This window comes from Echeneis naucrates, chromosome 4 (genome assembly GCF_900963305.1).
Source record: "Echeneis naucrates chromosome 4, fEcheNa1.1, whole genome shotgun sequence".
Taxonomy (NCBI): Eukaryota; Metazoa; Chordata; class Actinopteri; order Carangiformes; family Echeneidae; genus Echeneis; species Echeneis naucrates.
Genome location: NC_042514.1, coordinates 15309369 through 15336601, shown reverse-complemented (window position 1 = coordinate 15336601; position 27233 = coordinate 15309369). Strand labels below are relative to the sequence as shown.

Sequence of the window (27233 nt, the reverse complement as noted above, 5' to 3'; positions counted from 1 at the left end):
TCCAAGCGGCATTGGTCTTTGGTTTTAACTGGAAGAGATGGCAGAGTGAACTGGTTCTGGATGAAGCCATGCTATAGCGGTCCTACATGTTGTTTACCTGACTTGTTTTCTATTTGTTATTAAAAAGCTGAAAAAAAAATCTTGATTATGTTGATGTTAATAGAGTTTTGTAATATAGAAATGGTAGATTTCTTTCACTGGCACTCAGTAGCCCTGTTTGCATTTCTGAGGGTGACAGAAGGGTGTATGTAATATACACATACAATGCCCCTTTTTCTCTGCTTACCAGTTAAAAGAAAGATTATCAGCATTTCACACAGTATATGAAGAAACTGAAGGGCAGCTGAGTTGTTCTCAAACTGTGCCATTGTGGAACTATGATGTTTGACTTATAGCTTATAGCCATCAACTCTGAGTAGGTTAACCCGGCTCGTGCACCAAGCCAACATTCATGGAGCCCTGATGCTATGATCACCATGGCAACGGGAGACAGCAAGCGGTTGGTCTACACAGGGAGGGATCCAAAGAAACCTACAGAGGTAACATTTTAGTATTGTACATTATCTCCTCATTCACATTTCCTTACATTCCTGTGTGAAATATAGTGACATGCCTACGCTGAAGTATAAGTGGACCCTGTAATCCTTTTCAACAGAGCATGGCGCAGCAGGAGGAGGGTCCATCAGCTTCTACAGCACAGATGAACACAATGAGAGGTTCAGCAAATCCAACAGGATTTCTATCTAGTTATTGTACAACTGTAAGAGTTGATGTCATCCTTCTGTGTTTCCGGTTAGCTGTGAAAGAACTGTATAAATGGCAGGAAGATCTGGAAACTGAAAGAGTTGCTTGACGTCAATTAGGTTTTAGTTCCAAAAATAATTGGCATTTGTTCATAACAAAGTTTGAGGCAAAGTAATTACAGCCATCAGAACAGAATGGTCAGTAAAACATCTCATCTTCTCTTCTCAAACCACTCACAGGTGTAAAGCTGCGTTTATCAGAGTGTCACATATCCAGGTGAGCAGTCAAACATCACTGATCATCACTAACAAATCACAGTACCATGATAAAATGTCACGAGCCTTGTGTATTTTGTACTAAATAGATTCTTTGAATTAACTCTTTGCTCTAAGAACTCAGTTGATGATTTGACTGGTAACCTAATTACAACTGCTTAGCCCTGTATGAAGGCTGCGTTTACACAATGGTACCAAGGAAAACAGACAGACGAATATTACAAATGAAAATTTCTTTACTGAAACAAAAAAACAAACAATTTTTACAAAATATTGGAATGATAATCTGGAAATTCAGTTATATCTCTTCAGGAGGAGACAAGTAACAGATAGCTCGTCTCCTGTGTCTAGGTAACGTTCAAATAGACTACATGACATTTACACTTCACACGTTTCTGTGAAAATACACAAAACATGTTGTACAAAACGATGCAATAAAATAGAATACAAAAATCCTCCATCCATTCATTTACATCATGTTGTTACCTTATGGAAAAAATTAAGTGATTTCCTATTGGACTGATGAAAGCAGGGTGCCTGAACTGACAGCAACGGATAGGAAAACTAGCTTTCCCCTGCAGTCCCACAGAATGAGAAAATGTTCACAGGCAAAAAAAAAAACAAAACAAAACTGAAGGCCACCAGAGCACAGTAACAAGTGCTAAATGAGCTTGGCCAAAAGGGAGGGGCTCACAATCTTTAAGACATTCCATAAATGTAAAATTAACATTCTCAAACTGACTTATAACAATTTAGCAATGGACAACTATGCAAACGGGACTTTAAATTTTAATTTAAAAAGTGCAATGTACAACTTTCAGTAGACAAGTGAGGAAACACTTGGAGAGACAACACGCATTAAAAATCTGAATGGATTCTTGAAAATTCATCTATGTACCGTAGAAAAAATAGAACATCAAGCTAAACATCTAAAGTATTACTTCAGACTAGTGTTTGCAATGCAGAGGGTACTTTTCTAAAGTACCTTAATAAATAGGCTGGTAAAACAAGTCAGCATGTAAAACCTATACTCAGTTCTACTTCTTTAAATGTAAAAGGAATGCTAAATAGTTAGCTAGGGTAACAATGAAATGGCATTAGTCCCACTCAAAGAAATAATCCATCCACAAACTGTCACTGTTGTATCCATTTGTTACATTTATGTAGCCGGGAATACTGCTACGCTAAGTATTTCCAAAACACTTGGAAACACTCTTTGTCATTCTAATGTAAATGACAAATGGTTGTTTAACAGAATAATCCCAACTCAAAGGCCACAGAGTAGAACTTTTCAAGCTGCTGTTGAAAACACAGAGAAAGAGAGGGGACCTTTCTGTCTTAGTGGTGCTAAGGTCAAAAGTCAATTCTGTTCAACCCTAATCAGAAATGTTAGTTTTTTGGCAGCATCCAAGATGCAATTTTTTTTTCCTGATTCCTTTGGATCCTGGTCAGCCAATGTCCATATACATTGGCTGACCAGGATCCATCCACTTGAGTTAAATTTTTTTTTTAAAAAGATTCTAAACTTTGAATTCTTTACTGAACACCTGCAAATTAACTGTCGCAGGAAACGTCTCTTTTGTTCTTTATTTAAGGATAACTTGTAAAATCATTCTGTGCATCATTCTAGCCAATCAAAGCCAGCTAGCTAACTAAAACAAACAGTTTGGATGAACTATTCCTTTAATGAAAGGATCATATCAGTGCAAATTTGTTTCCTGATTTATAATTTTACAGAATGTAACTTCAACTGTCAATGAAATTAAAAGCAGCTCTTTCAACTCTTGGTTAAAGAAATACACAGTTCGCATAAACACGTCCTGAAGTCTTTTGACATGTGTATGCAATATGATTTTCAATAAATGGAACTGCATGTGACTGATAATCGGACCTGTTCAGCACCGTTTTGGTTGCATACAGAACTTTTTCTATATGACATGGGGCCCTCCTGTTGGCTGTGAAATCTGATGTGCAGAAAAAAGATGACTAATTTAACTTGATATCTGACCGTAAGTAGTGAAGTTCTCGAGTCAGATTTTTATCTTAAATTTGGCAGTGCAAGTCAGAAAGGCAAAATTACTAGCTGGGCAGCATGGGACATAACCCTGAAACCCAGACCCCCAGGTCCACTACACTACCACACAGACTCTGGGTCCTACTCAGTAATATTAGGGTGCTGCCTTGTACAGTGAAGGCTGAACATTTTTTGGTAATTCTGTGAGCCAATGTCATTGTCCCATTCGGCAGAGATCTACAGAGATAACCTTCATCAAAGCAATTTGTGACAGCTCATGCCTTTGCAAATGTATCTGGCTTGTGTTCCATTGATGTATTATCTGATAATTGTCATTAACCCTGTCGTTGTTTCACATTGTAGCGCCATATGACTCCTACAGGAAAGATGTACACACATTCCTGACTAGACGATTGTCAAAGAACCTACTGGTCTGTCTCTTTCTAGGTGATTAAACAGAAAAGGAGGGATGGAGAGAAAACACTGACTTTAGTTTTGTTTGTTTTACCACAGATTTAAATGTGTGAAAGTTTCATCCTACAGTCATCACTGTAACGTTTCCAAATACACCTTCCGAACGGCAGAACGGCAAAGCTGAGATGAAGGCCTGGCAGGTATAAAATTTGGCAAATTGATATAAACTAACAGGCTTTATTTCTTTCCTTTTTATGGGTAATAATGTAAGCAAATAATGTAATATAATATTCTTTCAAACATTTATCTTTTTATTAGTCTATAATCACCTGAAAACTAAAAATCACTTTCAATGTTATTAGTTGTTTCCACAGTGGCCCAGAATGGACAAACCTAGCACTCACTCTAGAAAGAACATTTCATGTTTTTCCACTTGGAAGGACAGGGGTAAAGGGAACGATGCTACAATCTGCAACTTCATCGCTAAATACAATTAAATACTTGAATAATTTGGGCAAATAAAATACAGAAAATTGAGAATGTGGAGGTGACAGGAACTTAAGTAATAATTGCAAATAATGGTAACGCTTGAAGCTAATCAATTTAGCCATTTCATAGCAAAACTTAACCAATGTACAAATTCCAAATATGAGGGTAAAAAAAAAAACAATGAAAAGTTTAGCTTTTGATACCTGTTGCATTCTGCATCATAGGCACTGATGGCAGCAGGAAAGAAATAAAATGATGCTAATATTATCCTTAGCTTAGGTAACAACGCAGGTGGCAGTTCACTGTCATGTTCAGTAAAAAAACAGGTAATTTAACATCCAGTTTGATGCTTGCCTCATCATTTTAGGTGGTGCTTTAGTATGCTACTTTATTGAATGTCAAATTTAATATTGCTTCCTACTGTTACGTAATGCCATGGTTGTAGGTTGGCCTACTGCACTGTCCATGGAGTCCTACGGAAATAATAAAATATAAAACAGTTTTCTTTATCACATTCAAACAAAGTATATAGATTTTTCTTTTGAATTTACAAAATTGAATGAATGAGAAATAAAAAACAGAACAGTCCAAAGCAAGTCTTGAGAGAAGTCAAGTAGAGTGAAACTCTCAGTGGCTAGCTGCTATGTTAAGGTACAGTGAGCAGAGTTTAGTCTATCAGTGCAGGTGGTGTGTAGGTGAGCAGATAGGGAGTGTGGGCTACTCCATGATGGCTCTGTAAATCACAGGCTCTATGTAGTCGCCCCTGTAACGTGAGTTGATAACCCTCTGTCTTTTTGACTCCTGGATGATCTCCTTCTCCTCAAAGATCCCATCAAATCTCATGTCTGATGCTTTGGACTGCAGAGACAAACAAAAGCTTAAATCATCATCAACATCATTTTAGGGCGGCATGTACATATTCTGAGTTACAATTACTTCTTTGATAATTTAGCACACAGGATTAGACAGAAAATATCATGTGAAATGTAGTGGCTGGGGTTGCACTTGCCAGTCTGGATTTGACTCTCTTGGGAAGTTCCTCATCCAGAGTGTAAACATCGTCTCGCTTAGTAGTTAGCTGTGATCCATCTTCAAATTCAACCTCAAGTCCAGAAAGAAGCAAAAAATACAGTCAGGACATAGACAGCACTTAAAGGTACATATCATCACTTCACCTCCTTTCCAAGGGTGCAACCTATGAATTTTGAACATATCTTTATCAAATGAATATATTTAGATATTTAATTTGGCCTGTCTCTCTGTCATTTCAGCCTCTGTTCCCTGTTGCCAAGTGCTGCTCATTGTGATGTCACGCACATCATTCTTACCAGGTACATTTGGATGACGTGAGCTGCCACAAATTTCGCCCCATACACCAGGCCATCTGTCCATCGCACTTGAACCACTTCACCCTGGGGCGGTGGCCCAAGCTGAGCACAGTCTTGGCTCTAAAAAAAAATTATTTTCAGCAAAATGAGCAAAGGCACTTGATATTAATGTTATGGGAACATTGTGCATAAAGGTAAAATCTATTTTATCTTAAATTTCTTTGAGCGGAAAATAGTGATAGCTGATTCGATTTAACTACTCATGTTGTGGTATTTCAGTAAAACAATATTAGTTACAGAACATCCAATATTTACCATAAATTCTTAAAAGCCAATATTCAAGTAACGCTCTGCACAAGTAACAAGTAACAAGTAAACACTATTTACAAATGAAAGCAAAGAAATTGAGGGTTGGGAAATTACCTGGAGCCAGCTTCTGTCCTTTAAGGTTATAGGTATGCTTAAATATCATGATAGAGATAATCGAAGGAAACGTACCACAATGTCCTCAGGGAAGAGATTGTCACTGAAGGAACCATCATCAAAGTTGACCTCATAAAATGTTTCCTTTGAGAGCTGCACCACATCACATTGGTAGTAGCGGCCATTTTTATGCTTGCATATCACCTTCTGTCCCACAGTCAGCTCATGCATTGCTGCTTTGTTCCGCTGTCACAGAAGGAGGAGGAGAGCACATTAAAGTTTACATAAAGTGGGGTAGATTTAATAGCTTCTGCTCAAAGCAGAGAAAAAAATGGAAAGAGTATAAGAAATGCACATTGTGGTAGCAGCAGTTCTTTACCTCAATCTGAGTGGGGCCTTTGTGTCGACAGCAGGTAACATGGACCACAAAGGGCCATTCATCTGGCTGCATGAGTACCCCAGCTGCCTGAGCACAGGTGGGGTGGTAGGCGGTGGGACAGCGGCCATGAGAGCACTGTACACAGCAGCCAGAGGCTTTCTTCATCCGCTTTTTACAGTAGTAGCATTTCTGTTGGAGATAAAAACCCAAAAACGTCATGCTCAGGAAATTGTAGCAAATTGGAAATGACCCAACAGGGACTGCTTGAAGCACAGCTGATTGCTTTACATTTTATAACTTTACATCTTGTAAGATCGATAGAACTTAAAAGATTTGCAGTATATTACATTTTGGGCTGGACTGTATCAAGATATTCCATTTTGGATACTGCACAAGCCTATCTATCATGCAAAGTAGAACAGTAAAAGCAATTTCGCTCCACCTCACCTTTATTATCAATCTTTATTTGCTTATTTGAGAGGCATTGATTATTTGAACACCAACTCTCCACAGAGAATGTAAAAGTAGCTCATCCCCTTACCAGCTTAAATCTCTGCAAAGGAATTCCACTTAAATCCACAGGACTTCTTTCAGTGATGTTGACAAAGCGTGCCTCCAGTACAGCTACAGCACAGAGCACATGCACCCACCTGAAATATGCACACACACGCAAACAAACAACTGACAAGCTGCTGCGTATTCAGTCCATTTGCTGGGTTAATGTGAAACTAAACAGCAAACACTGTCACATACAGATCTCCTGTGAAGTTTGTGTTGTTGATTGTTTCGCACTGTCATTTCCTCATTTTCGAGTGCTTCACTGTATATATGTAACAAATCTGACCTTTGTGATACAAACCTCAGCAGCTTTCTAATGAGGCCCTGATCATACACGAGAAAAACTTAGGGATAGCATTCAATTTACTTTGGGTGTGGCAAAATAGGCGTTTTTTTGGCCAAAATGGACGTGATAAGAAGGGGGTAGCCTGAAGTTTCATTTTCTCTGCTATATATAAACATATCAGCAGTCATATCCCTTGTTATTTATTAGATGATAATGAATCTTACCTTCCATATATTTTGGTGGTGAAGAGCTTGTCTAAAAACTCAAGCAATTCTTTGATCTAAATAACCTTATCAGGGAAAAACCCTACATGTGTTGAAATAGCTTGACATAATTTCCTTTTTTTTTTTCATCTCTGAAGCAACTTACTTGTTGTTGTTGGCTTTCTGCAAGGCTCCACCTCTCAGCAAACACAAGCAGCAATTCTGCAATGAAATGAGTCAAGATAAAGTCAACCATATTTGCAGTTGCATTTGCAACAGATTTTACATCTGATACATCTCCGCTGCACACAATAGCAGTACAGAAACAGTAAACTTCCAGAGGAAAGTGAATTTAGACTAACAGACATGCAGTAGTCTGAAAACATACTATTAAATTCAGCCGAGAGCTGAATTACCATCTATTACACCACAGAAATTTTTGTGGTCAACCTCAGTTGATTTTATCTATATATTAACACAACAAGAGTTACATGCAACTAATGTGTTTTTATCTTATCAATTACAGAGTGGCGATCATGGTTAGCAGGAAGTCAACAATGTAGTCTATTTGCCTCTTTACATTTTTAAATGATGTTTTCGTTCTCAATCTGCTTCACCAGCAATTGTCTCACACGGTCTATCAGTCAACAGCACAGTCACTGTATGTAACTATAAAATAAAATAATGTCCACTGCAACATTATTTTGTGGTAATTATTACATTTTCATGCATGAAGGCTCTTCATAAGTACATCACAAGTGGTGTGAGTTAGATAATAGTTATGTTTTAATACAGAACTGTGAATTACATTTTTTTTGTATACTTTGGAATATTTTATATTTGATGAGATGCAGGTCAGTGACAGTACAATTAAACCTCATCGGAGACCCTGAAAAAATGACCAAATGAAGCAAATTGGCCTGCCAATTACTGAGAAGGCTCTGCTTAAACAACAATATGGAATGAGGCATAAGTCATCCCTGTAGTGTTCACTGACCTCAGTCATGGCGTTGGCCTTGCAGCGTGCACATTTCCAGTCCTTGCTCACGTTAGCTGGAGCGACACCATAACAGCCTGTAACATAAAAACAACAAAAAAAAAATGCAGCCTGACAAACTGGTGAACTGACCAAGAGACTCACTACCATCTAACTGTAACAAGAAGCAGGCGGCTCGGAGGGAGGGAGGGAGAAAGGAAGGAAGGAAGGAAGGAATGTCTGCCTTCTTGACAGCTGTTCATGCAAATGACTTCAACCTAAGGACCAAAAGTGCAGTGTTGAGTGTTAAGGACGAGGATTTTTGAATTAGAAGGTTTGGAAAAAGTAAACAGGGTTTTGAGAAAGGCGGAAAAGGAGAGCCAGCAAAACAACTAGCCCATTCCAGCCGGGACATTGTGGATCTATTGTGGTTCCTGCACTGCACAGCATCCTTACATCTGATTTCAAGACAACCTTCTGGCCCATAACAGCCCTGCTTCCTGTTTGTATTCATTATGTCATCACTTGCGGAGGGCGCAGGGTATTTTCTCTGAAAACTAGCTTGACTTCTGATTGTTTCATCTACAGTTTCTGTAATTTTCACAGGTCTAACAGTGCCCCATAACAAAGCCTGGTGATTGGCAAGCAGAGAGGAAAGCAGCTAAATCAGGAGGTTTGCACAATGAGGAGAATCCTGGGACCTTTGATGGGCAATTAGCTTGGACTGAAAAGATTACTTGAATAATTTGGTTACATAAAAATGATCCAGGCATTTTTTTTAAGCTATCTTATTAATTTCACTTACATTATATGACTCACGCTGCTCGTGTTTCACACAGATCGTTACTACTGACAAAAAATATTTCCAACTCAGTGGTGCAATCATAGATAAGATGGAGCAAAACCAAGAAATGACAGAAAAGGGTTAGGCTTAGGAGTGTCTGGGTTATTTTAAGGAAAGAGCTCACATGCAGAAAAAAACGTGACACCCCCTTTGCCATTGGTGGAAACATGCACCTGAAAAAAGATTTTCTATGGCTGTTTAAAAAATTTTATGTTTCAGCCTGGCCCATAATTTTGCAATTGGTATAGTAAACAGCAGATTAGCACACTGGTGTCTGAATGGTGTGTGTGTGTGTGTGTGTGCGCGTGCGCTCAAAGACATGTGAGGAATTTCTGGCTGTTTATATTCATTTGTAACTAATTAGTTCAAGGGTGTACTGACTGGCATGGACCCGGATGCTGCACTGAGAGCAGGTGATGAGGAGGCTGGTTCCATCTTCCTCTAGATGAGGCGTTTCCGGCTGCTGCTCACACTCAGAATCCATTTCTGTGGTGGTGGTGAAGCACATCTCTGGGATCAGAGGTTTGGTCCGCATCCGCCCACCAGGAACCATGACAGGACTGTCTATGCTCTTTGCACATTCAGTCTGACAGCAGGCACAGCACACAGACATATAAATGTTCCAACACCGTACAATAAATTATATCCTCTGAGTATGGTGTATCTTTAAAATTTAAACTTTTCTCCAAGAATAACTGACTGAAAACAGTTATTTCTGCTGTTGCAAAAGTTCACTTGGTTGATAAGCTTGTATGTATTGCCGGATGCAAAATCTGAATACATTATACATTGATTGATAGGCTGCAATCCTGACATTACAACTCTTTAATGTTCTGAATTACTGTAATGTAACAAATTGTTACTCATTCATCTTCTAGCGCTTATCCATTTCCAGGTCGTGGGGCTACTGGAGCCAATCACAGCTAAGATTGGGTGGGGCACGGTCACCCTGGACAGGTCGCCAGTCCATCACAGGGCCAACACACAGAGACCAACAACCACTCACACTCAGACTTAGAGTCACCAATTAACCTAAACATGCCCTGTAATCCAGGTATGCAACAGTTTCCAATTACGGGTACTGGAACACAGGCTTCTTCTATAAAATGCATAGTTTCACTTGCATAAAATTTCATTAGACCTTTGTCAGGATTTTAGTGCAGTGGTTTTTCTTTTCTCTGTGACACATGCTGGTGCAGTTTAATAGATGAGTGGCAAAAACTGGTGAGTGCAGATTACCTGTTGGTACGTGTGGAACAACATGCAGATGGAGCAGTATGGAGGTTTGGAGCCCATGCGCTGGTTGTACTCCTTCTCCTTCTTTAGGTTGGGAGGTCTACTTTGCCACAGATGAGCAAGAGGTTTAGCCCAGTTCTCCCCTTCCAGACCACCCTCCTCTACTGGAGGGGGCTCTTCTGGAGCCTCTGCACAAAAACACAGTTAAGTTCAATTAACAATTACATGCAGAATGTTAAAGACCTTTAGTGCATTTCTATATATTAGTCAATCATAATAAGTGCCAATTCTAGGCATGCTGCTTGGTGCTGGTGATATGACAGACCGTCATCACTCATGCCATCCTTTATGAGTGGATGGTGACCTGGCAGCTGTCCCAGATCACCCTCTGGCTCTCTATCTTCAGCCTTCGCTTCTGCCACCTGCTGGAGAAAAGCACTTACTGTCAGCATCTGTGCTCGTAACATTTCAGAAGAACATGCGTAAGTTTAGTATTTCTTTCGCATGAAGCCCCAAACCTTGCACCACATAGTGTCCGTCATAGAAAGATGTTCACCAGATTCATTTTTTCTTGTGCTTCAATGTCTGCCACAGACCACAAATTCATATTCACACTTTCCACGTCTGTGAACTAAACTGTTTGTGTGATTTGTTTGTTGGCTTATCAATGTTTCTAACTGGCGTCACTTATGAATGCAATGCCAAACCAAAAAATCCTTGAAGGCAGTGGCTGAAGGTTAAAGAAAATGTGAAAACATTCAGAAAATTTTTGCTGTTGCTGAGAATCTAAATAAAAAAAACAAACCTATAGCTATCATGGGAAGAACAGTATTCGGGGTGTTTAACATCTGCATCCACTCACTGTTTTGTTGACAGGTCTGTCTCTCTCCGTCTCGTCTTCACTTTTCTCATTCTTCTTCTCCTCTTTGGGCAGGACTTCTCCCTCGCTATAGTCTCCTTTGGCATAGCTGTGGACATGCAGGACGTCTGCAGGGCTCAGTGTTCTCTGAAATAGTTTCTGTGCCGGGCTGCAGCTGCTGCCTAGCTGAGGCTCAACACTGCTGCCCCCTCCTTCGCAGCACAGGGCCGCCACCACCTGGCTCTCCACAGGCTCAGGAGGGCACACCCCTGCAGCCGAGTCACCATTCTTCTCTTTCTTTGATGGGCTTCGTCTGTTTGAAGTTTTCTTTGCGCTAGCTTTGGACTGAGATTTGGACTGGGGCCTGGTGTCTTTCTCCTTTTTAGGCTCAATCTTCCCTTTGTCTGAAATAATAACACATAGATGGAAAACATTATTACAACTACTGGCGCAGTTAGTCCTCATTCATTGCAGCATTGTTTGGCTAAATATGTCACCGTCCCTGTTTATTATACCTAGAATAGAAAACAAGTTACTTAATGCTACATATTAGTATTATACATTATATATTATATTAGTATTATGGTAGCGCAGCAATTCTAAAGAGAACTAAATATACCCGGTTTATTAGGCAGCAGAAACATCCATTACTGAAACTGTTTAATTATAGTCTATCTTTAATATAATTTGGTAAGTACTTTGCTAAAGTTACCAGTTGTGGTATCTACTCTATAAAAAGTACACATAAATATTCCAATGCAACTTAAACTGTGCATTAATTAGTCCTCTGAGAACTTCTTTCACATTTAAGCAAAATTGGTATTGTGACTGAAATATCCCAGACATCGAGTTGAATTGAACCAAATTGAGACATTGTAAATCAGAATTCAATCACTTTGGGATACCCTGCCATGAGTTGAGAGAGCCCCAAAAGCAAAACTAAGGTAATTTTTTACCTTTTAATAAACCCCTGATTGACCAATACCATATATTTTTTTAGGTTACTTATGCCTTATTTACTTATGCAAGTACTAACTTCTGTTCAGTGAGTTCTTCTTCTTCTTTTTTTTTTGCTTAACACAATCAGCACAAACAAAGGCCTCTGCCAACTGTACAGTACCTTTTTCTGGTTTGACAGACACTTTAGTTGGAGACCCTTTGCACAACAGCTTGGCCCTCTTTGGCTCCACCTCCTCAGCCTCCTTCTCGATTAGCTCTGGTTTAACATCTTCAACAGCTTCAAGCTGACGCTTTGGACTGATGGGGGACATTGAGACATTCATAAAGACTGACAAGATTCAAATACTACTACTACTATTACTCCTGTGACAAATGTGTGTGTACTGGACATGTTAATATTTTAATGTTTATGTGAAAAGTCATTAGCAGTTAAAAAAAAAAAAGTTAGGTTTGGATAATTCAGCACATGCTTTAGTTCAATATAAGTGTAAATGTGAGTAAGTAAATGTAAGCATTTGTTAAGAATTCAGGCATTATTGATGATTACCATTATATGCAACTGAAACACACAGTAGAATTTGCACTAGGTGTAGGAGAAATATTTTAGTATTTACTGTAAATCCAAACCTTGCATTCTCTTGGACAGGAGCAGTGGGTTCCTCAGATTCAACTTCACTGGGAATGTTTTTTGTAGGTTCAGTTTTGTCTTCTTTCGGACACTCAGTAGGCTCCGGGGTGATTTTGTTGTGATCGATGGGAGCATTGTCTTTTCCTGCCTTCCATAACTTATAACGGTTGGGCTGGAACTTGCGTACAAACACATCCATGGAGATCTTCACCACATCTTGACGACATGAACACTGGAAGGAAAACATGAATCAAGATTTTAGTCTGGGCTTGAAATCTTGTACCCAGAGCAATGCAAAACAGTGCTTTGAAAAAAAGAGATGATACATTTGGATATTATTTGAACCTCTGCAGACCTCGGGATGATTTCAGCCCTACTACTAGTAAAGCTTTTAGACCATAATAGTAACAACAATAATAATAATAATAATAATAGATTGAGGGTCAACTATGGTCATAGATTCTGTGATAGAAAATACTGTTTCGGTATGTTTATGTACTATAATTATCCAAGATCATCAAGTTACCATTGGAATGTACAGTCCCTGCACTTCAGCAGTCACAGTATGACTGCTTGATTTCTTAATATATTCCTGTGTTCCTACGGTGGCAAGTTTACACTTACCTGTCAACTATGGTCACATAATTAAATGTCTTTAGTGACTTTATGAGCAGACTGATCATGTTCAGAATATGTAGCAGCATCAGACAATCATCCAGTTTAGTAGGTTTAGACAATACCCTGATTACATACTACACACATTCCACTACACTGTTCCAAGGCGCCTCCTGTTATAGCAAATAAACTGCTTTTATTTAGGGCTGGGCAATATAGTTTAAAAATTAAATCTCAGTCCAATCTCTGACCAAGTTTTAATTTTATTTTGTTTATATTATCCCTTCTGGGATTTTGAGTTGAAGTGCAAAAATATCTTATTTAGCTTTTTCTTGTAAATCGCAGTTGCATAGTGTGCCATTTTTGTCCAGGTGGAGTTGCTGTTCGTAGCTGTTCATGTGTAATTGACTAGCAACTCACACTAGGCAATGACAATTTCAGCCCACTCTTAACTGCGGGAGCCCATGGGGCACGTCAGTGGTGAAAGAGAAAACTGATTTTCATGCAAAATAAATAATTCTAAACCACAAATTTAAATGAATTGATATATAGATTTGACCCCACTTTAGCCCTGGTTTAATTACATATGTTATTATAATTTAAGGAGGCTAAGGAATAAATAAGGATCCGGTACACCAAGTAGAGTGTGCAGTATAGAAGTACAAGCAGTTTTCATTAACAGCTGAAGAAAGTAGCCTATCTGAGGAAAACCCAGCATAGAGCCTGAGCGTGTGTTAAATCATGATATCTAGAGTCACAGCTGTTCATCTGTACCAGGGTCGCCTGTTTGCCATAGTCAATCCATCGCTGGGTGGCGAAGTTGGTGGACTCAGCACAGTTGTAGCCGTGGTTGAAACCAGCATGATACCCATATGGGAACGTCACAATAAACTGCCCAGCCTCCTGAGTTACCTGGGAAAAAAATAACACACAGAATTACATTTTATCATTTCATTTTATTTTCTCATTAATTCATCAATTTTTCTCTCTTTTTGATCTATTCCTTATAATTAATTAATCACGAGGTTTATTTTCTTTTTAGTCCGCAAAGTCTTGACAGCAACACAAAGTAAAAAAAAAAAAAAAAAGGTTACCTTCTCAAATGGTATGCCATATTTTTTCAGGATTGAGGGTGAAATTAATGTCATCTTGTGGCGCAGGAAGGCCTCACAGCTCTGAGCATTCCCTGGAAAGAAACCTGGAAATACAGGAAATAATGACTGTTGTTTACTTCAGCCCATTTGAGCTTCTTTGCTTGTGTCCATGTACATTTAATTATGATTGTTAAATACACTGTTTGCTGTTGTGGTCAGTATTGTTCAGAGGTAGGATTTTGGGTTCCTCTTTAAAACCACTTCAGCACTATGTGTTGAAGAGAGTAAAATAAGAGAAGTGTAAAAGCTCATTTTCATGGGGGATATAAGAAAAAAAAAACTGCCTGTTGTGGCACATTTATGTAATTTTTCAGAAACCCGTGACAAACCTTTGGCAAGGCGTTCCAGTCTTTTGCCATGTTCTGGTGGGACAACATACCTGAGTAGTAACAAAAGTTATTCAAATTATGATGATAGCAGCAGATTGTGCAAGATTTTTTTATATTTAGGCAGTATAAAAAGATGACGTTTATTCTTGTGCAGCAACAAGAAACTGAAAAGCTGATATGTCAGTCCAGCGTAGTGTGATGTGTCAGTAACTGTACCAGGACTTAGGCTCTCCAAAATGCAGGTAGTTGATGCTGTACAGATCCATGTCCTCGGTGTGCCATGCAAAAGCACTCTTCCACATCCCAAAATTTAAATATGGGGTGTTCACACTCTTAATTTTGATCTCACTCTCCTTCTCCACGGTGTCTAAAATGGTGTTCAAACAGCCAATGTTCCATTCAGTCACATCCTGAAAATAAAGTATTCCGTAGCTGTAAGTCACAATCACATAGAAGTAAAAATGCAACATGTAGCACCTTTAACTAATTACAGTAATCCCTCGACTATCGCGGATGTTATGTTCCAGAACCCCCCACAATAGGTGAAAATCCGCAAAGTAGAAACAGGATTGGCCAAAGTGATTTGCGTGCGTACTAAGTAAACTGAGCGTAGGATGCTGGGAACTGAGGCTGCGGTCACTAAGCCACTCAGCATGCACGAAATCATCTGGTAAGCCTAATTTCAATCAGCCGCAGAAACCCACAACGTACTGAGGGATCTGCAATATCAATTTACATTGAATATTTGTAAAAATCCGTGATTCAGTGAGACCGCGAAAGGTGTACCGCGATATAGCGAGGGACTACTGTACTAACATACACTACCGGTCAAACATTAGGACAATCTTCTCATTCAAATGAACAGGAAAGTCTGTCCAAACTTTTCACTGGTTGTGTATATTACAAGTGATGGCTGGATGTGCTTGCAACTATTGTACAAATTCAATTAGGAGATTTATGTTCTATTTGATGTCATCATTCAACGTATCTGAACTTACTGGATCATAAAGTGTTCCACTGACATCAGCTCCATAAAGGGGTGGGTTAAAGGTGAGATTTTTCCAAAACTTTCTCTCCAGCTCATCAAAATCCACATATCGGGGATTGCAGAACCTGCATGAAGAATTGTTTTGAGATTGTTGGTGAAAATAATCTTACATTTCCAGAAAGAGCCTATTTCAAATTGGCAGGCATAAAGACATCATATACTTCACCAGATTGCCTGCAATATAATTTTTTATTTTTATTTTTTTTCAAACAACTGGTTAACAATCGACAACAATTTGAATATGTAAACTGACTTATCCATGTTGGAGGTCTTGCGGAACTCATAGACGGTCATTGGTTTCTTTTGGATGTTGTATTGCGTGAACAGTCCTGATTGGCCAGTCACCACCTGCTGAATGGGAGCAGGGATCACAAGGTCATCGATGTCATCGTATGTGCGTCTAGGTTTCCAGCCTTTGGGTGGAATGATCTGCAAGAAATGAGGACCGCATAGGCATATTGACAACAATATTTAAAGAAGAGCTGCACAAATTGCTGATAACTTATGCCTTTGCCGATATCAAGAACTGTTTTCTGCATGTCTCCTTGTATTCATGCTTTCTTTTTTCCTGTATCTTTTTGGTATTGGGCAGAGAGAGAAACAGAGAGAATGTTTTAGAGAGTGTAGAGTGTAGTAGAGAGTGTTTTAGTTACATTTGAATGGGTTTTCTTCAATATTAATGACTTGAAGTTTAAAATACATTATTTGTATAAACAATAAGCAAAAAATTTAGTTTAAGGGTAGATCATTTGTGCAGCAGCATTGTACTCGCAGATTGTCAAAGTTTTTTTTTTCCACCATGTTAGAGACAGCATCAGGTGGAAAAAAGAATTCCATCACTCTTTGCATGCAAGCCTACCAGAACGAGAGAGAAAGACAATGCACAAGAGAGAAATGGCAGATCAAAACGAATGAGCAGGAGAATGTGTGACGCTCTATTGAGTTTTACAGCAGTGTGCTCTCCTGTTTCATAAAGTGCAGATGGTGAAAAGGAAATGGACAAACAATATGAAAGCACTGCTGGATGATGCTAAACTACATTACGAGAAATGCAACTTATATGAGAAGCAATGTAGAACATAATCACCCAGTCATCAATCACCCAAAATCTACAAGAACTGCCTGGGATTAGCAAGCTTCAGCCATGCCAAAAAAACTAAAACCAGCATTTGCAGCCCAACTGCTCCCAAACAGCACAATAGCTCCAGAGATTACTAGATCAACTGCTGAATACATGACCAAGGAATTGAGATAATTTCTGTGGTGAACAATTATGGCTTTAGGAGACTGGTGAACATACTAGAGCCCAGGTATGCAACTCCATCACGGGCACATTCCAGCGGCCCAGTGCTAACCCCTTTATATAAAGAGACAAAAGCTAAAGTGACAGTGCATCAAATAAGCAGAGTGCACCTCAATAACAACAGATACCTGGACTTCACAAGCTCCACAGAGCTATAAAATTACAAAAATCTTGTACACATTATAATTGTAATGTACATGCTGTATACTGCATTAATATAGAATAAAACATTTTCCAAGAATTTCTTTCAGTAATTTTTATTCCACCCTCTAAATATCTTGTTAAATGCCGTATCGTGGATTCTATGTTGTGACATTATCTTGGGCTGTCAGCATTAACACGTTAATCACATTTGATTAAAAGGCCACGATTAACATGTTTGGGGTATTTTGGGGGCTTGTTTGTTTGTTTGTTTTTAAATTGCATTCATTGCATGCTTATATTTTGTCCCTCCAAGGCAAAGCAACACCCTCTTGTCATTTAACTATTAGCAGCTTCCCTCTTCCTAACATCATGGCAGTGACCAATTTTACTCAAAAAAAAAAAAAAAACTAAACAAAACTCCAAAAGGTTTTGGGGTATTTTCTCTTTTTTAAGCTCTTTAAATGTGCTGTCCATTCTGTATTTGCACTTTTGGTTCTCAATATGGAACATTGTTGTCTTTCACAATACATTGGTGACTAAAATTTTTCCTCCAAAAAATTCCTTTCAAATCGTCCACCAGTTATGAAAAGGGGAGGAAGCTTCACTTTGAGACACCGCTATGGATCTAAGTCTGTCAGCCCATGGGCTCAGGTTCCAAGCAGTTGGCAACCTTGTTTGTATAAAAGCTTTGCATTATTGCCTTTGCTGCAATGTCGTAAAATTATAATAACTGTGCAACGACCTTTTTAATTTGTGCCAACAGATGAAGTAGAGACAAGTGATTACACAAGAAAGAAAAGGAAAAGGTTTACCTGGCTAAAAGTGAGATTAATTTTCATCCTTAAGTTGGATAGAGCTTTTGCATATTGATATTCAACTACAACTGGCTGTATACTACGTACATATACCCTACAGGTGTAATAAAACCCTGCTTAGTCAAACTGCCTACTGTGCATACTAAGGAAAATCCCAGTGTTTTCCCACAATGATGGGCCAATGTACTGTCAAAATATGAAAATGAATGCTACTGCTAAAAATCCCCACTTGACAAGAAGCACTAATACATTCTTTTTAAGCGCACAAGCTTAATCCGTAATGATTCGCACAGTTTTCTTTCTCACTCATCCGCCCCACAAAAGTAGACAAATTGAAAATACACAGTGTGACAAAAATCAAAACATGCAAACAAAGATAAACTAAATTAAAGCCTCACAATGGATGTATTTTATGATCCTGTATGATCAGAACCTTAAATAGAACCATTTCACTAAAATAATGATGATCCAACAGTGGTGATGCCCAAATTAATCATACATTTAAGTTGCATTGATTGATTGGCAATATAAATGTGCATTGATTAAGTCACCTTAAAAGTATCCCTTATAAATAATAAGTGTCTTTTCCTTCTTCTCCTCTGCTCACACATAAGGGGCAGAGAAATAGATTGGCATATTACAAAAAGTGCAAGACATATTTCCATAACATGTAATAAAAATGGGCAGAAGTTGACCTCAAACGCCTGAAAGTCGGGCCAAAATAAGTCACCACAATGTCACATAACAACCTGACAAAACACAGCACTTACTTACTTTTGCCATTCCAGCCTTGTGTGCTCCTTGCGATTCCATATAAGCAATGTACCGGTTGAAGTCCTTGAACTCCTCTTTAGAGGGGGTGAATGTCATTATCCTGGAGGCTATGCTTTGAGCCTGTGTGGTCATCTCGTCTTAGGGTTGTTACTTTGACCTAAACACTGATAACATGGAGATGATCATGAAAACAGTCCAACTCACTTGAACACAGTAACTTTAAATTTTTCAGCATTTGTCCATATCTGCATAATTTATCTTACAATCACGTCTTGAGCTCAAGTTTGTCTACAATTATGGAGTTATGGGTAAAGTAAAGGGCTAATAATTCCTGGCCATTGATGCAGTTAGAATTAGTTTTGTTAGGCTCCATGTCAATAAATAAATAAATTAATCATTAAAAAAAAGCTATTTTCTTCAGCCAAACAACATGCAACTTAAAAGTTCCCACATCTGCATCCATCCATCCATCTTTGCTTAAGCTGACAACCAGAAGCCGCATCCAGCAAAATACAGATCTTACCCAAAATGGGACCATGTTGAGTTTGGAAATCATCAAACCTTGACAAAATAAATAAACTGACTGAAAAAAGAACTCTTTATGAAACCTTCATTTTATATGTAGTAGTAAGTAGTAAGTAAGTAGTAAGTAGTAAAAACACTTGCTTGTATGTTTTACCTTGCATCAGTCATTCTTATAATACCATTATAAGAATCAAGATGTACGAAGATCCTGTCTAGACTTACAAACTACTTTAAATTACGTTATGATGGGATGTTGTGAACGTTATTCAATGTTTTGTTTAGTAACAGTTTAATCTAATGTTATCGACGTAACATTAGCTGAGAAGTTAATTTTCGCTGACACTGCTGTCAGTGGTTCTTACTAGACCTTGTCCAATGTTTCATATCCATTTAAAACCCGGTTTCAGATCATTGAATCCTTTAATCTACTGATGGAAAGAGAAAACTTTCATCCAAAATCGTAAACATCTATGTAACGTATAGTTATAGAGAAGAGTAACTTTCTGTAACTACCACGGCTATTACTCTTCTAAACGCTCACCTTGTAAACATTCAACTCGACTGCGTTATTTCTGTGCCCTACATAACAACAATCCCTTTTTGTCCGGTTCATAACCAGAGGAACTTTTAGTTAGTAAACAACATTGTCTGCCGGGAGGGTTTTAGATAGATTCTGGTCCTTGATCTGTGATTGGGTGAATAATACGTCCACCACATATCGTGGCCCACTGACAACACTGCCCCTCGAAAAATATATTTAGCTAGCTACATGCTAACTGCTAGCACATTATGCATCTCAGGGACTAAAAGTGTAATCGACAAAATTGAGGACACCGTCATAGTTGCTATTAAATTGCAACTGGTTGTCATTTGCGACAGTTGCCCTGTTAAAAGGGAAAGTAATGGACTCAAATGAGACATAACTGCTGGATAGCGGACTCAGAGATCTGACAGCTGCCTCCGCTCTCAGCTAACGAACTAGCAAACACGGATTGTTGCTGACTGTCGCTTTCTTGTGCACATCCGTACAGTTATTCCCTCCTTCCTACAACCGAAGTCATTCCAAAGTAACAAACGCGAACTTACACTTGTTGAAATATGGGCGAGTTATTTTCTCAGATCACGGGTAGTAGAGTAGAAATACAGACATCATCAGTCCGGGAAGAAAAGACAGTCCACCATTATTCCAGTGACGCATGCTCAGTGTGTGTTTGTTTACATGGACTTGGGAGAGGACGGGCTTCCGTAGAGCTCCCAGCCAATCACAGAGCCAGTCCGCGCCGTGCCAGCCCACGTTTTCAATACCACGCCTCATATACGTTTTAGTTGAAGAGATCAGCAGAGAAATAATACAAATGTATTTTTTTGTTTGTTTGTTTGTTTTTTTTACTTTGTGAAGAACAATCAAGCAGTATTTAATGATGTTTCATCAACAGGTTCTCCATGAGCAAAAGGAAGTAAATAAAATAAATCTGTCACAACACACTCTCTGCAGACGCACTCAGTCTTTTCTCCTGCTGTCCTTTTCAACATTAAATGCAGTATTTTCCGCCTCTTGATGTTAACAGTTATAAACAAAAGAAAGGATGCCACTGAGTATTTTACTCAGCGCTTTCACCATCTGAAAATAAAAGTAGCATCTCTTGTTTGGTACCAACTCTGCCGAGCACCCCGACGCAAAGTTTTGGCGCAGGTTGCGTTTCTAAACGTAATGATGCACTAATGCAGATTTTTAATACTCGATAAAAAATTATATTTCACAAAAAAATGTCTTTGACAAATATCATTGACAAGTTCTTCTTATGTCACAAGTGTAAGGAAGAAAAAAAAGGTTCAGGTTTTTAGGTTTGCAGCTGCTGTGCCTTTTGTATAGTTGCTGCAGTATTTGTGGACCAAGAGTCACTTTCTGATTTCTAATATTGGTGGAAACAGCATTCCAGGCATAAGCAGCTCTAATAGAAAATACAAATTGACTGATGATCTAATAAGTCGAGCTTGCTATAGCCTACATTAAACAGGAATCAGCATATTTAGTTTTTATTATTAAATAAGATTTGGCAATTATGTAATTTTCACATCACAAAATAAAATAATGTTGGTTTGGTGACGGAGGGAGGAATCAGCTTTTCTGCCACCTTAGTTAGTAATATAATTGAGTCATAACATACTGTTAGAAAATGACATTTCAATATTTTGGATGTATTCTAATACTGCACATTATGACAGGAAGAACCGTACTCCTAAATATAACCATCAGCCGTGTCCTGGTAGGCTGAACTTTATTTCTTACCACCGTGACGTCCCTCCGGCAGTATCGGGTCGCAGTCAGTCCGGACTGGCCTGAGCCTCATGGAGCACACGGACATGATCGGCCCCCCAAACGTATGTTGATTAAATGTAGAGATTAAAAAAAAAAAAGAGCAGCAGGATGTTTTCACCTAATACTAATATTGAGCAATGTGTATCAAAAGCTCGGTGGCCGGCGTGTTTACAGGAAATACCGACGTGTCCGAGGTCAGCCTGAAAATCAACGGTACCCGTTTTAAAGGGCTGACAGCGGACAGCCGCTAGCAGCGACTCATGATGATCATCATTATTATTATTATTATTATCACCATTATTATTATTATTATTGTTATACATCCAGACGTTTCCTTGGGATCTCCGTTGTCACATTCATACCGTGTGTCGAAGGATGCATCCTAAAACTGACTAGCTAATGTTATCGCGGCTAGCAGGCTAATGATCATTACTGTGAGGACAGAAAAACAAAGCTGCAGTCTAACTACTACATATTTGCTTGATTTGGGGTTTTGGGTCCTTATTACCTTGCAATGTGCAGTATTCATTTATTTTTTTGCCAGGACAGAAATTCTGTCACACAACAGAACTCCACTCAAAGTTTTAAGGAAATGGTGGAAATTATTATTATCATTTCTGAAATGTACTGTATAAATTATTGTTCATAATGAATATCATTCCTTCAGCTTTGTCATGGTCCACTCCACCTCTCTCACTCGCAAGCACAGTGATGCCAGACCAAGGAATAGGATGTGTTAAAAGCGACAAATACAAAGTTGGAAAAGGAGTCACTTGAGATGAAGGATGTGCGTTTTGAAACCAGCTGTTAAGTTTGCATACCTCACTGAAGACACAATGGTACAGTAGGGCTGAGCAAGGCCTTTGATCATTCACTTTTGCAGTTGATTTTAAATTCATGAACCAAATTAAACACCATGACCCCAAACTTAATCATTACAGGACCCAATCGCTTTCAAAAATATTGTAGTGAGTGTGTCTGTATCCAAGCACGACAGTTGACACACTCTCACTTGAAGAATGAGTCTGTCTCGAAGCACAAATGAGCAGTTACTGAATAAAGACAGGTCCAGTGCAATTCTTGGTTTAAGGTTAGAATTCCAGTTGCTTAGGAGCATGGCCTGGCTTCTTCCCACATCTGAACTGACATTTGTACTGATGCTTATTCTCAGAGGAAGCCGTGGCCAAGCCGTCTCTGGTTTAACAGTGCATCACTGGAAAGATATTACAGGAAGAAAAGAAGTGAAAATTAGCATGTTCACTGTTCAAGTGTTGTGTTTATGTCATCTCATGACAGGAGACAAATAGCCTCCCTACTTCTCAGCTTGGATCATTCTGAATAAAGACACTGTCTGGGAAAATTGCACTTTAGATGAGTTTGATAGTCCTGTTGACTGGTGCAGAATATCACAAAGTCAGCAATCTTTGTGTTTGTTTTAAGTAGTAAGATGGTGTGTATGTGTGCAGGTCTAATTTGTTTTTGTCCTGTTTTTCCAGTTTTATATCCTGTTCACACAGACTGTGTTGGATGTGCCATATGTGCTAGCTAGAGATGGGAGCAAAACTTGGTTGCAACCTGCTCGTGGGCCTGTGCTCCATGCTGGCCCTAGGAATCCTCTATTACGCACCAGGGAGGATCACTTTACAAGGCAGGGGCCACATATCATGTGAGTTTTCCTCTGATAAATAGGCATAATGCTTAAAACAGACGAAAACAGTAAATTTGCTTGATTATCTCAATTTTCCATGAATCTTAATCTATAGTCAGAACATCTTGCTTTGAAAAGCCAGAAAAATCAATTCTACTCCTCTTCTGAAATTGTTTTTCATTGCAATTTAAGTCTTATATCATGATAAAGAACCAGTGAGGAACCAGTAACAATATAATATAATAAGGTTGGTCAAATACAAGTCCAGTTGCCTACGAATCAATTTTGAGAGAGAGGTTCGGTCAATAAAGATATTGGTAATATTGAATAGGACTGGCGTTTAGAAGGGATGTAAATCTCTTAATTTTAAAGCCTTACTTAGCAAGTGTTATTTTGTGACTATTATTTTTGATATAAGTGACATAAATGTGACATAAATTTATGAATGAATGTATATTCATTGTTCAGTGCGCCCTAACAGTTAAGAGGTACTCAGCTAAAAAACCCTAAACCATTTTTAAGGGCATTTGAATTGATTGCTATATTTAACATATATTTTTTTAAATCTCACGTACCCCCATTTGAGAACCACTGCTCTAGAGGGCCAACCGCAACAAAATTTTTGGCAGTGCACATGACACAAATTACAATAGGCCAAGCCAATGAGACTCGAGATCCTCTGTGTTCATGGTAAGCTGAAACGTTACTCAAATAATAATAAAGATTACCTATCGCTTCTTCCTAACGCAAATAAGATTGACAACATGGCTGGTTTGTTGATGTAATTGATGTTGATGTTGTGTGTTATGCTATATTTATGCAGGGCCACAGTGAACTGTGTAATATGCTATTGACACGTATCTGATTATTTGCCCTCCTCAAAACGTCCATATGTTGGAAATTAAAGTAAACACGGTAAACCAGGACAGAGTGGGTGTGGACTTGTGAGATGATGCACTGTAAAGAGGGTTCTTATTTCTGTATTTTCTATATACCTATATATAAGGTAACACCAAGTGCAGACTGGCAACTAATTTATTTGTTTCGATTCGATTAAGGTGGTAAATTCAGCTGTTTGGGCATGCTTTGCAAAGTTATATGCCTTTCTATAGAAAGTCTTAAACCTGACATTATATATCAGAGCAAAAACTATTGCATTCAGGGTCCAGAGGGTGGGGGCAGCAACTGAAAAAGCTCTGTTCCCCTTAGGTCTGATGCTTAGTCCTGAGAGGGTGGAATAGAGGTTGGCGTCCGATGGTTGGAGACTACTGGAGGGAGTGTATGGGTGGAGAAGGTCTTTGAGGTAGGAGGGAGCAAGCCTGTAGAGGGATTTGAAGGCCAGTGGAGGCCCTGCTGACCGGGGTGATGTGGTCATGGTATTGGCGGTGAAGTGAAATGCCTGAATCAGAGCTTCAGCAGCTGAAAAGGAGAGAAATGGGCAGTATTGCGGAGGCAAAGGGGGCAGGGGGACACAGGGCTAAGCATTGGGCGGACAGGTGGGCAGGCTTTGTGAGAGATTTGGGGCCATTGAAGATCAGCTCAGATTTGAGGAAGTTTGAGGAAGTTTATTTGGATCCAGAGGTTAATAGCGGAGTGGTATGGGTGATGTTTTTTGCCATTTACCAGGGCTTTATCTGACTTATAATTTTGTAAGGTGAAGCGGATTTGGCTGTTCAATATGTAATTTTTACTAATAGTTCCTTTTATTCATATGAACTATCAGGCAATTACAAATGTGTTGGCATCAGCGTCACGGATGATTTCAACCACATGAACACAGTGAAATGCAACAAAGAAACTGAAGAAAAGACTTTTAAATATTCATGTGAAATGTAATTCTAAAAAAATGCAATTTCTGGTGAGGAATAAATCAGGATACCTGCCACATTTATTCCACTTTTATTGTATTTCAAACAACAACTTTCACTGTTATTGGATGATTCAAATTCTTGACATGCAGGCATATAATTTCTTTTTAACCTCCTTTACCTCCTTTTGTTTTTCCAGTGTATGATAAGCAAGGATTCATTCTGCAGCTGGATAGTAAACTGTGAGTATTCATTGTACTGTTAATAAGATTCCCTACCAAGTCAAAGTCCTTGGAGCTAAGCAACTGTGTTATGCATCGTATCAGTGATGGCATAACGTAGATCATTGTCTGAACTTAATTTTTTCATGTCTGAAAGTCCTCTGGAGCTGATCTACGAGTACAATTATTCCCGTGAGGTTCCTGTAAGCCTGGTTTTGCTGCTGCCAAGATGACTTCTATTTATCCAAAGTAAGAATACATGCCCTATGTGTGTGATGTTGTTGGCACTGCAGACTTGTCAAACCAATTGCTTGCAATTTGGTCACAGCTTCTGTTCAGTATCAGGATCTGATGATTAATCAGCTTAGCAATTGAACTTGGCTACCCTTATGAGTTGGCACCAGAAATACTAGTCAGTTAAACACATTTGTAATAGATGAATTGTGCATATTTGTAACATATTTTTCTTTTGTATTAACAGGTTTTCCAAACCGGTACCCATATTCCTTGATCCAAATTACAAAAAATTCTCAAAGATTGGTGAATATTTACTTCCATTTGGAATAAATCTCAAGGTATGTCTACACATTTGTCTTTGTAGTTGATCAACCCAAATTAAGGACCACTGCTCTCTAGTTAATTGGATTTTCTAACCACTAGCTGCAAAACTAATTTGAATGGCCTGGCATCTGACCGTACTGAAGGATAAAAAACGCTGACTAATTTGGATAAAGCATTCTTTTGCATCTCATTTGTTTCAACAGTGCTAGTTCCCCTCTCCTTTTTTGGCTGTTTGAAGAGCCAATTGTCCCAAAGACTCATGTGTTCAGTGTTTTGCTTAGTTTGAGAATGTACTCGTGCGGTGGGTGGCATGCTGTCCAAGTGAAGTGCATACAGTTTAGAGGGAGAGTGTGACCCAGGATTTTTTTTTTTTTGTAACTGCAAATGATACACGTCCCTAAAAATCAGAGAGACCAAAGTCAAACCTGATGACAACAAGATTTCTATCCTAAAGCCATGTTATATCCGCTCTCTCATTTGGTTAAGTTTTTCCCTCAGCTGTCAATTTCTTTGCATGCCCAAAAGAGCCAGGGACGTGTATAAAGGCTCCCATGTTCCTCTCTTTAATAGCTGTATAGCATTGTAACATGTCTGCTTACCTAGAGCAGCCTCATTTGCCAATATGTCTAGTTTTGAATTTGATTGCATTAGGAGAGCGATTTCTGTAATCCTCAGCTCACTTTTTACATTTCTCTACTTCTCCTCTCTATTTTATCTGCAGGAAAAATCTTAGATACTGTTCTTTCATCAACTAAGAGCTATGGCCTTGGAGAGGAGCTTGAAAGGTACAATGGTGCAAATCTAGCCTTGCTCTGATACACACAGGGAATTTAGAGTACTTGTATACTGTTGACAAGTCAGTCTGAAACTTTTTAGAACGTACAGATGCTGAGGTGCCAATCTTTTTTTTTCCTCATAAAATCAAGTAATCTGTATTCAGAGTGTGTGCATAGTGCAGCTTCTGACAACATAAGCACTGTGGTCTCAGGCACCCGCAGAGACACACACACACAACTCTTAAAGACTGAGTACCTATCGGGTTCATCATTCATATAAGGCAGCAGACACTAGATACATTCACAATGTCTGTATTGTTCCTATTTTAATCAATTGAATGCTGCATATTCCACAATATATAGCTTTAGGAAACATGCTTGTTTTGTTTAAGGAATTAATTATGATTACTTTATGGTTTTGAACCATGAATTTATGTTTCAACATTTCTTCCTATCATTATTAATGCCACCATAAAAACAGACTTTTTTTAATATTTTCTTTACATGTTTTTTTGCTGCAAAGAATCTTGTACCAAATCAAAATGGTGTATCTTCTCTGTGTTACAGTTTGAGCTG

At 38.7% G+C, this 27233-nt stretch overlaps 1 protein-coding gene and 1 long non-coding RNA gene across 2 annotated transcripts; one reads left to right on the top strand and one right to left on the bottom strand.

Annotated features, from left to right (window-relative positions):
- Positions 1–1237: 1237 nt before the first annotated feature.
- Positions 1238–20520, bottom strand: LOC115041868 (lysine-specific demethylase 4A-like). Its single transcript, XM_029499717.1, has 22 exons — positions 20410–20520; positions 18799–18962; positions 16016–16191; positions 15713–15827; positions 14931–15124; positions 14715–14764; positions 14326–14429; positions 14006–14143; positions 12616–12848; positions 12149–12285; positions 11032–11432; positions 10495–10594; positions 10173–10357; positions 9315–9519; positions 8111–8187; positions 7280–7335; positions 6608–6716; positions 6067–6255; positions 5763–5933; positions 5265–5384; positions 4946–5038; positions 1238–4794 (listed from the first exon to the last, which is right to left on the bottom strand). The coding sequence occupies exons 2-22, from the start codon at positions 18928–18930 to the stop codon at positions 4654–4656; spliced, it is 3126 nt and encodes a 1041-aa protein (XP_029355577.1). The 5' UTR covers positions 18931–18962; positions 20410–20520; the 3' UTR covers positions 1238–4653.
- Positions 20521–21621: 1101 nt separating this feature from the next.
- LOC115042630 (uncharacterized) lies at positions 21622–25516 on the top strand. The gene is made up of 4 exons (XR_003840691.1): positions 21622–21705; positions 23140–23309; positions 25299–25341; positions 25478–25516. It is a non-coding gene; the product is annotated as an uncharacterized LOC115042630 (long non-coding RNA).
- Positions 25517–27233: the final 1717 nt, after the last annotated feature.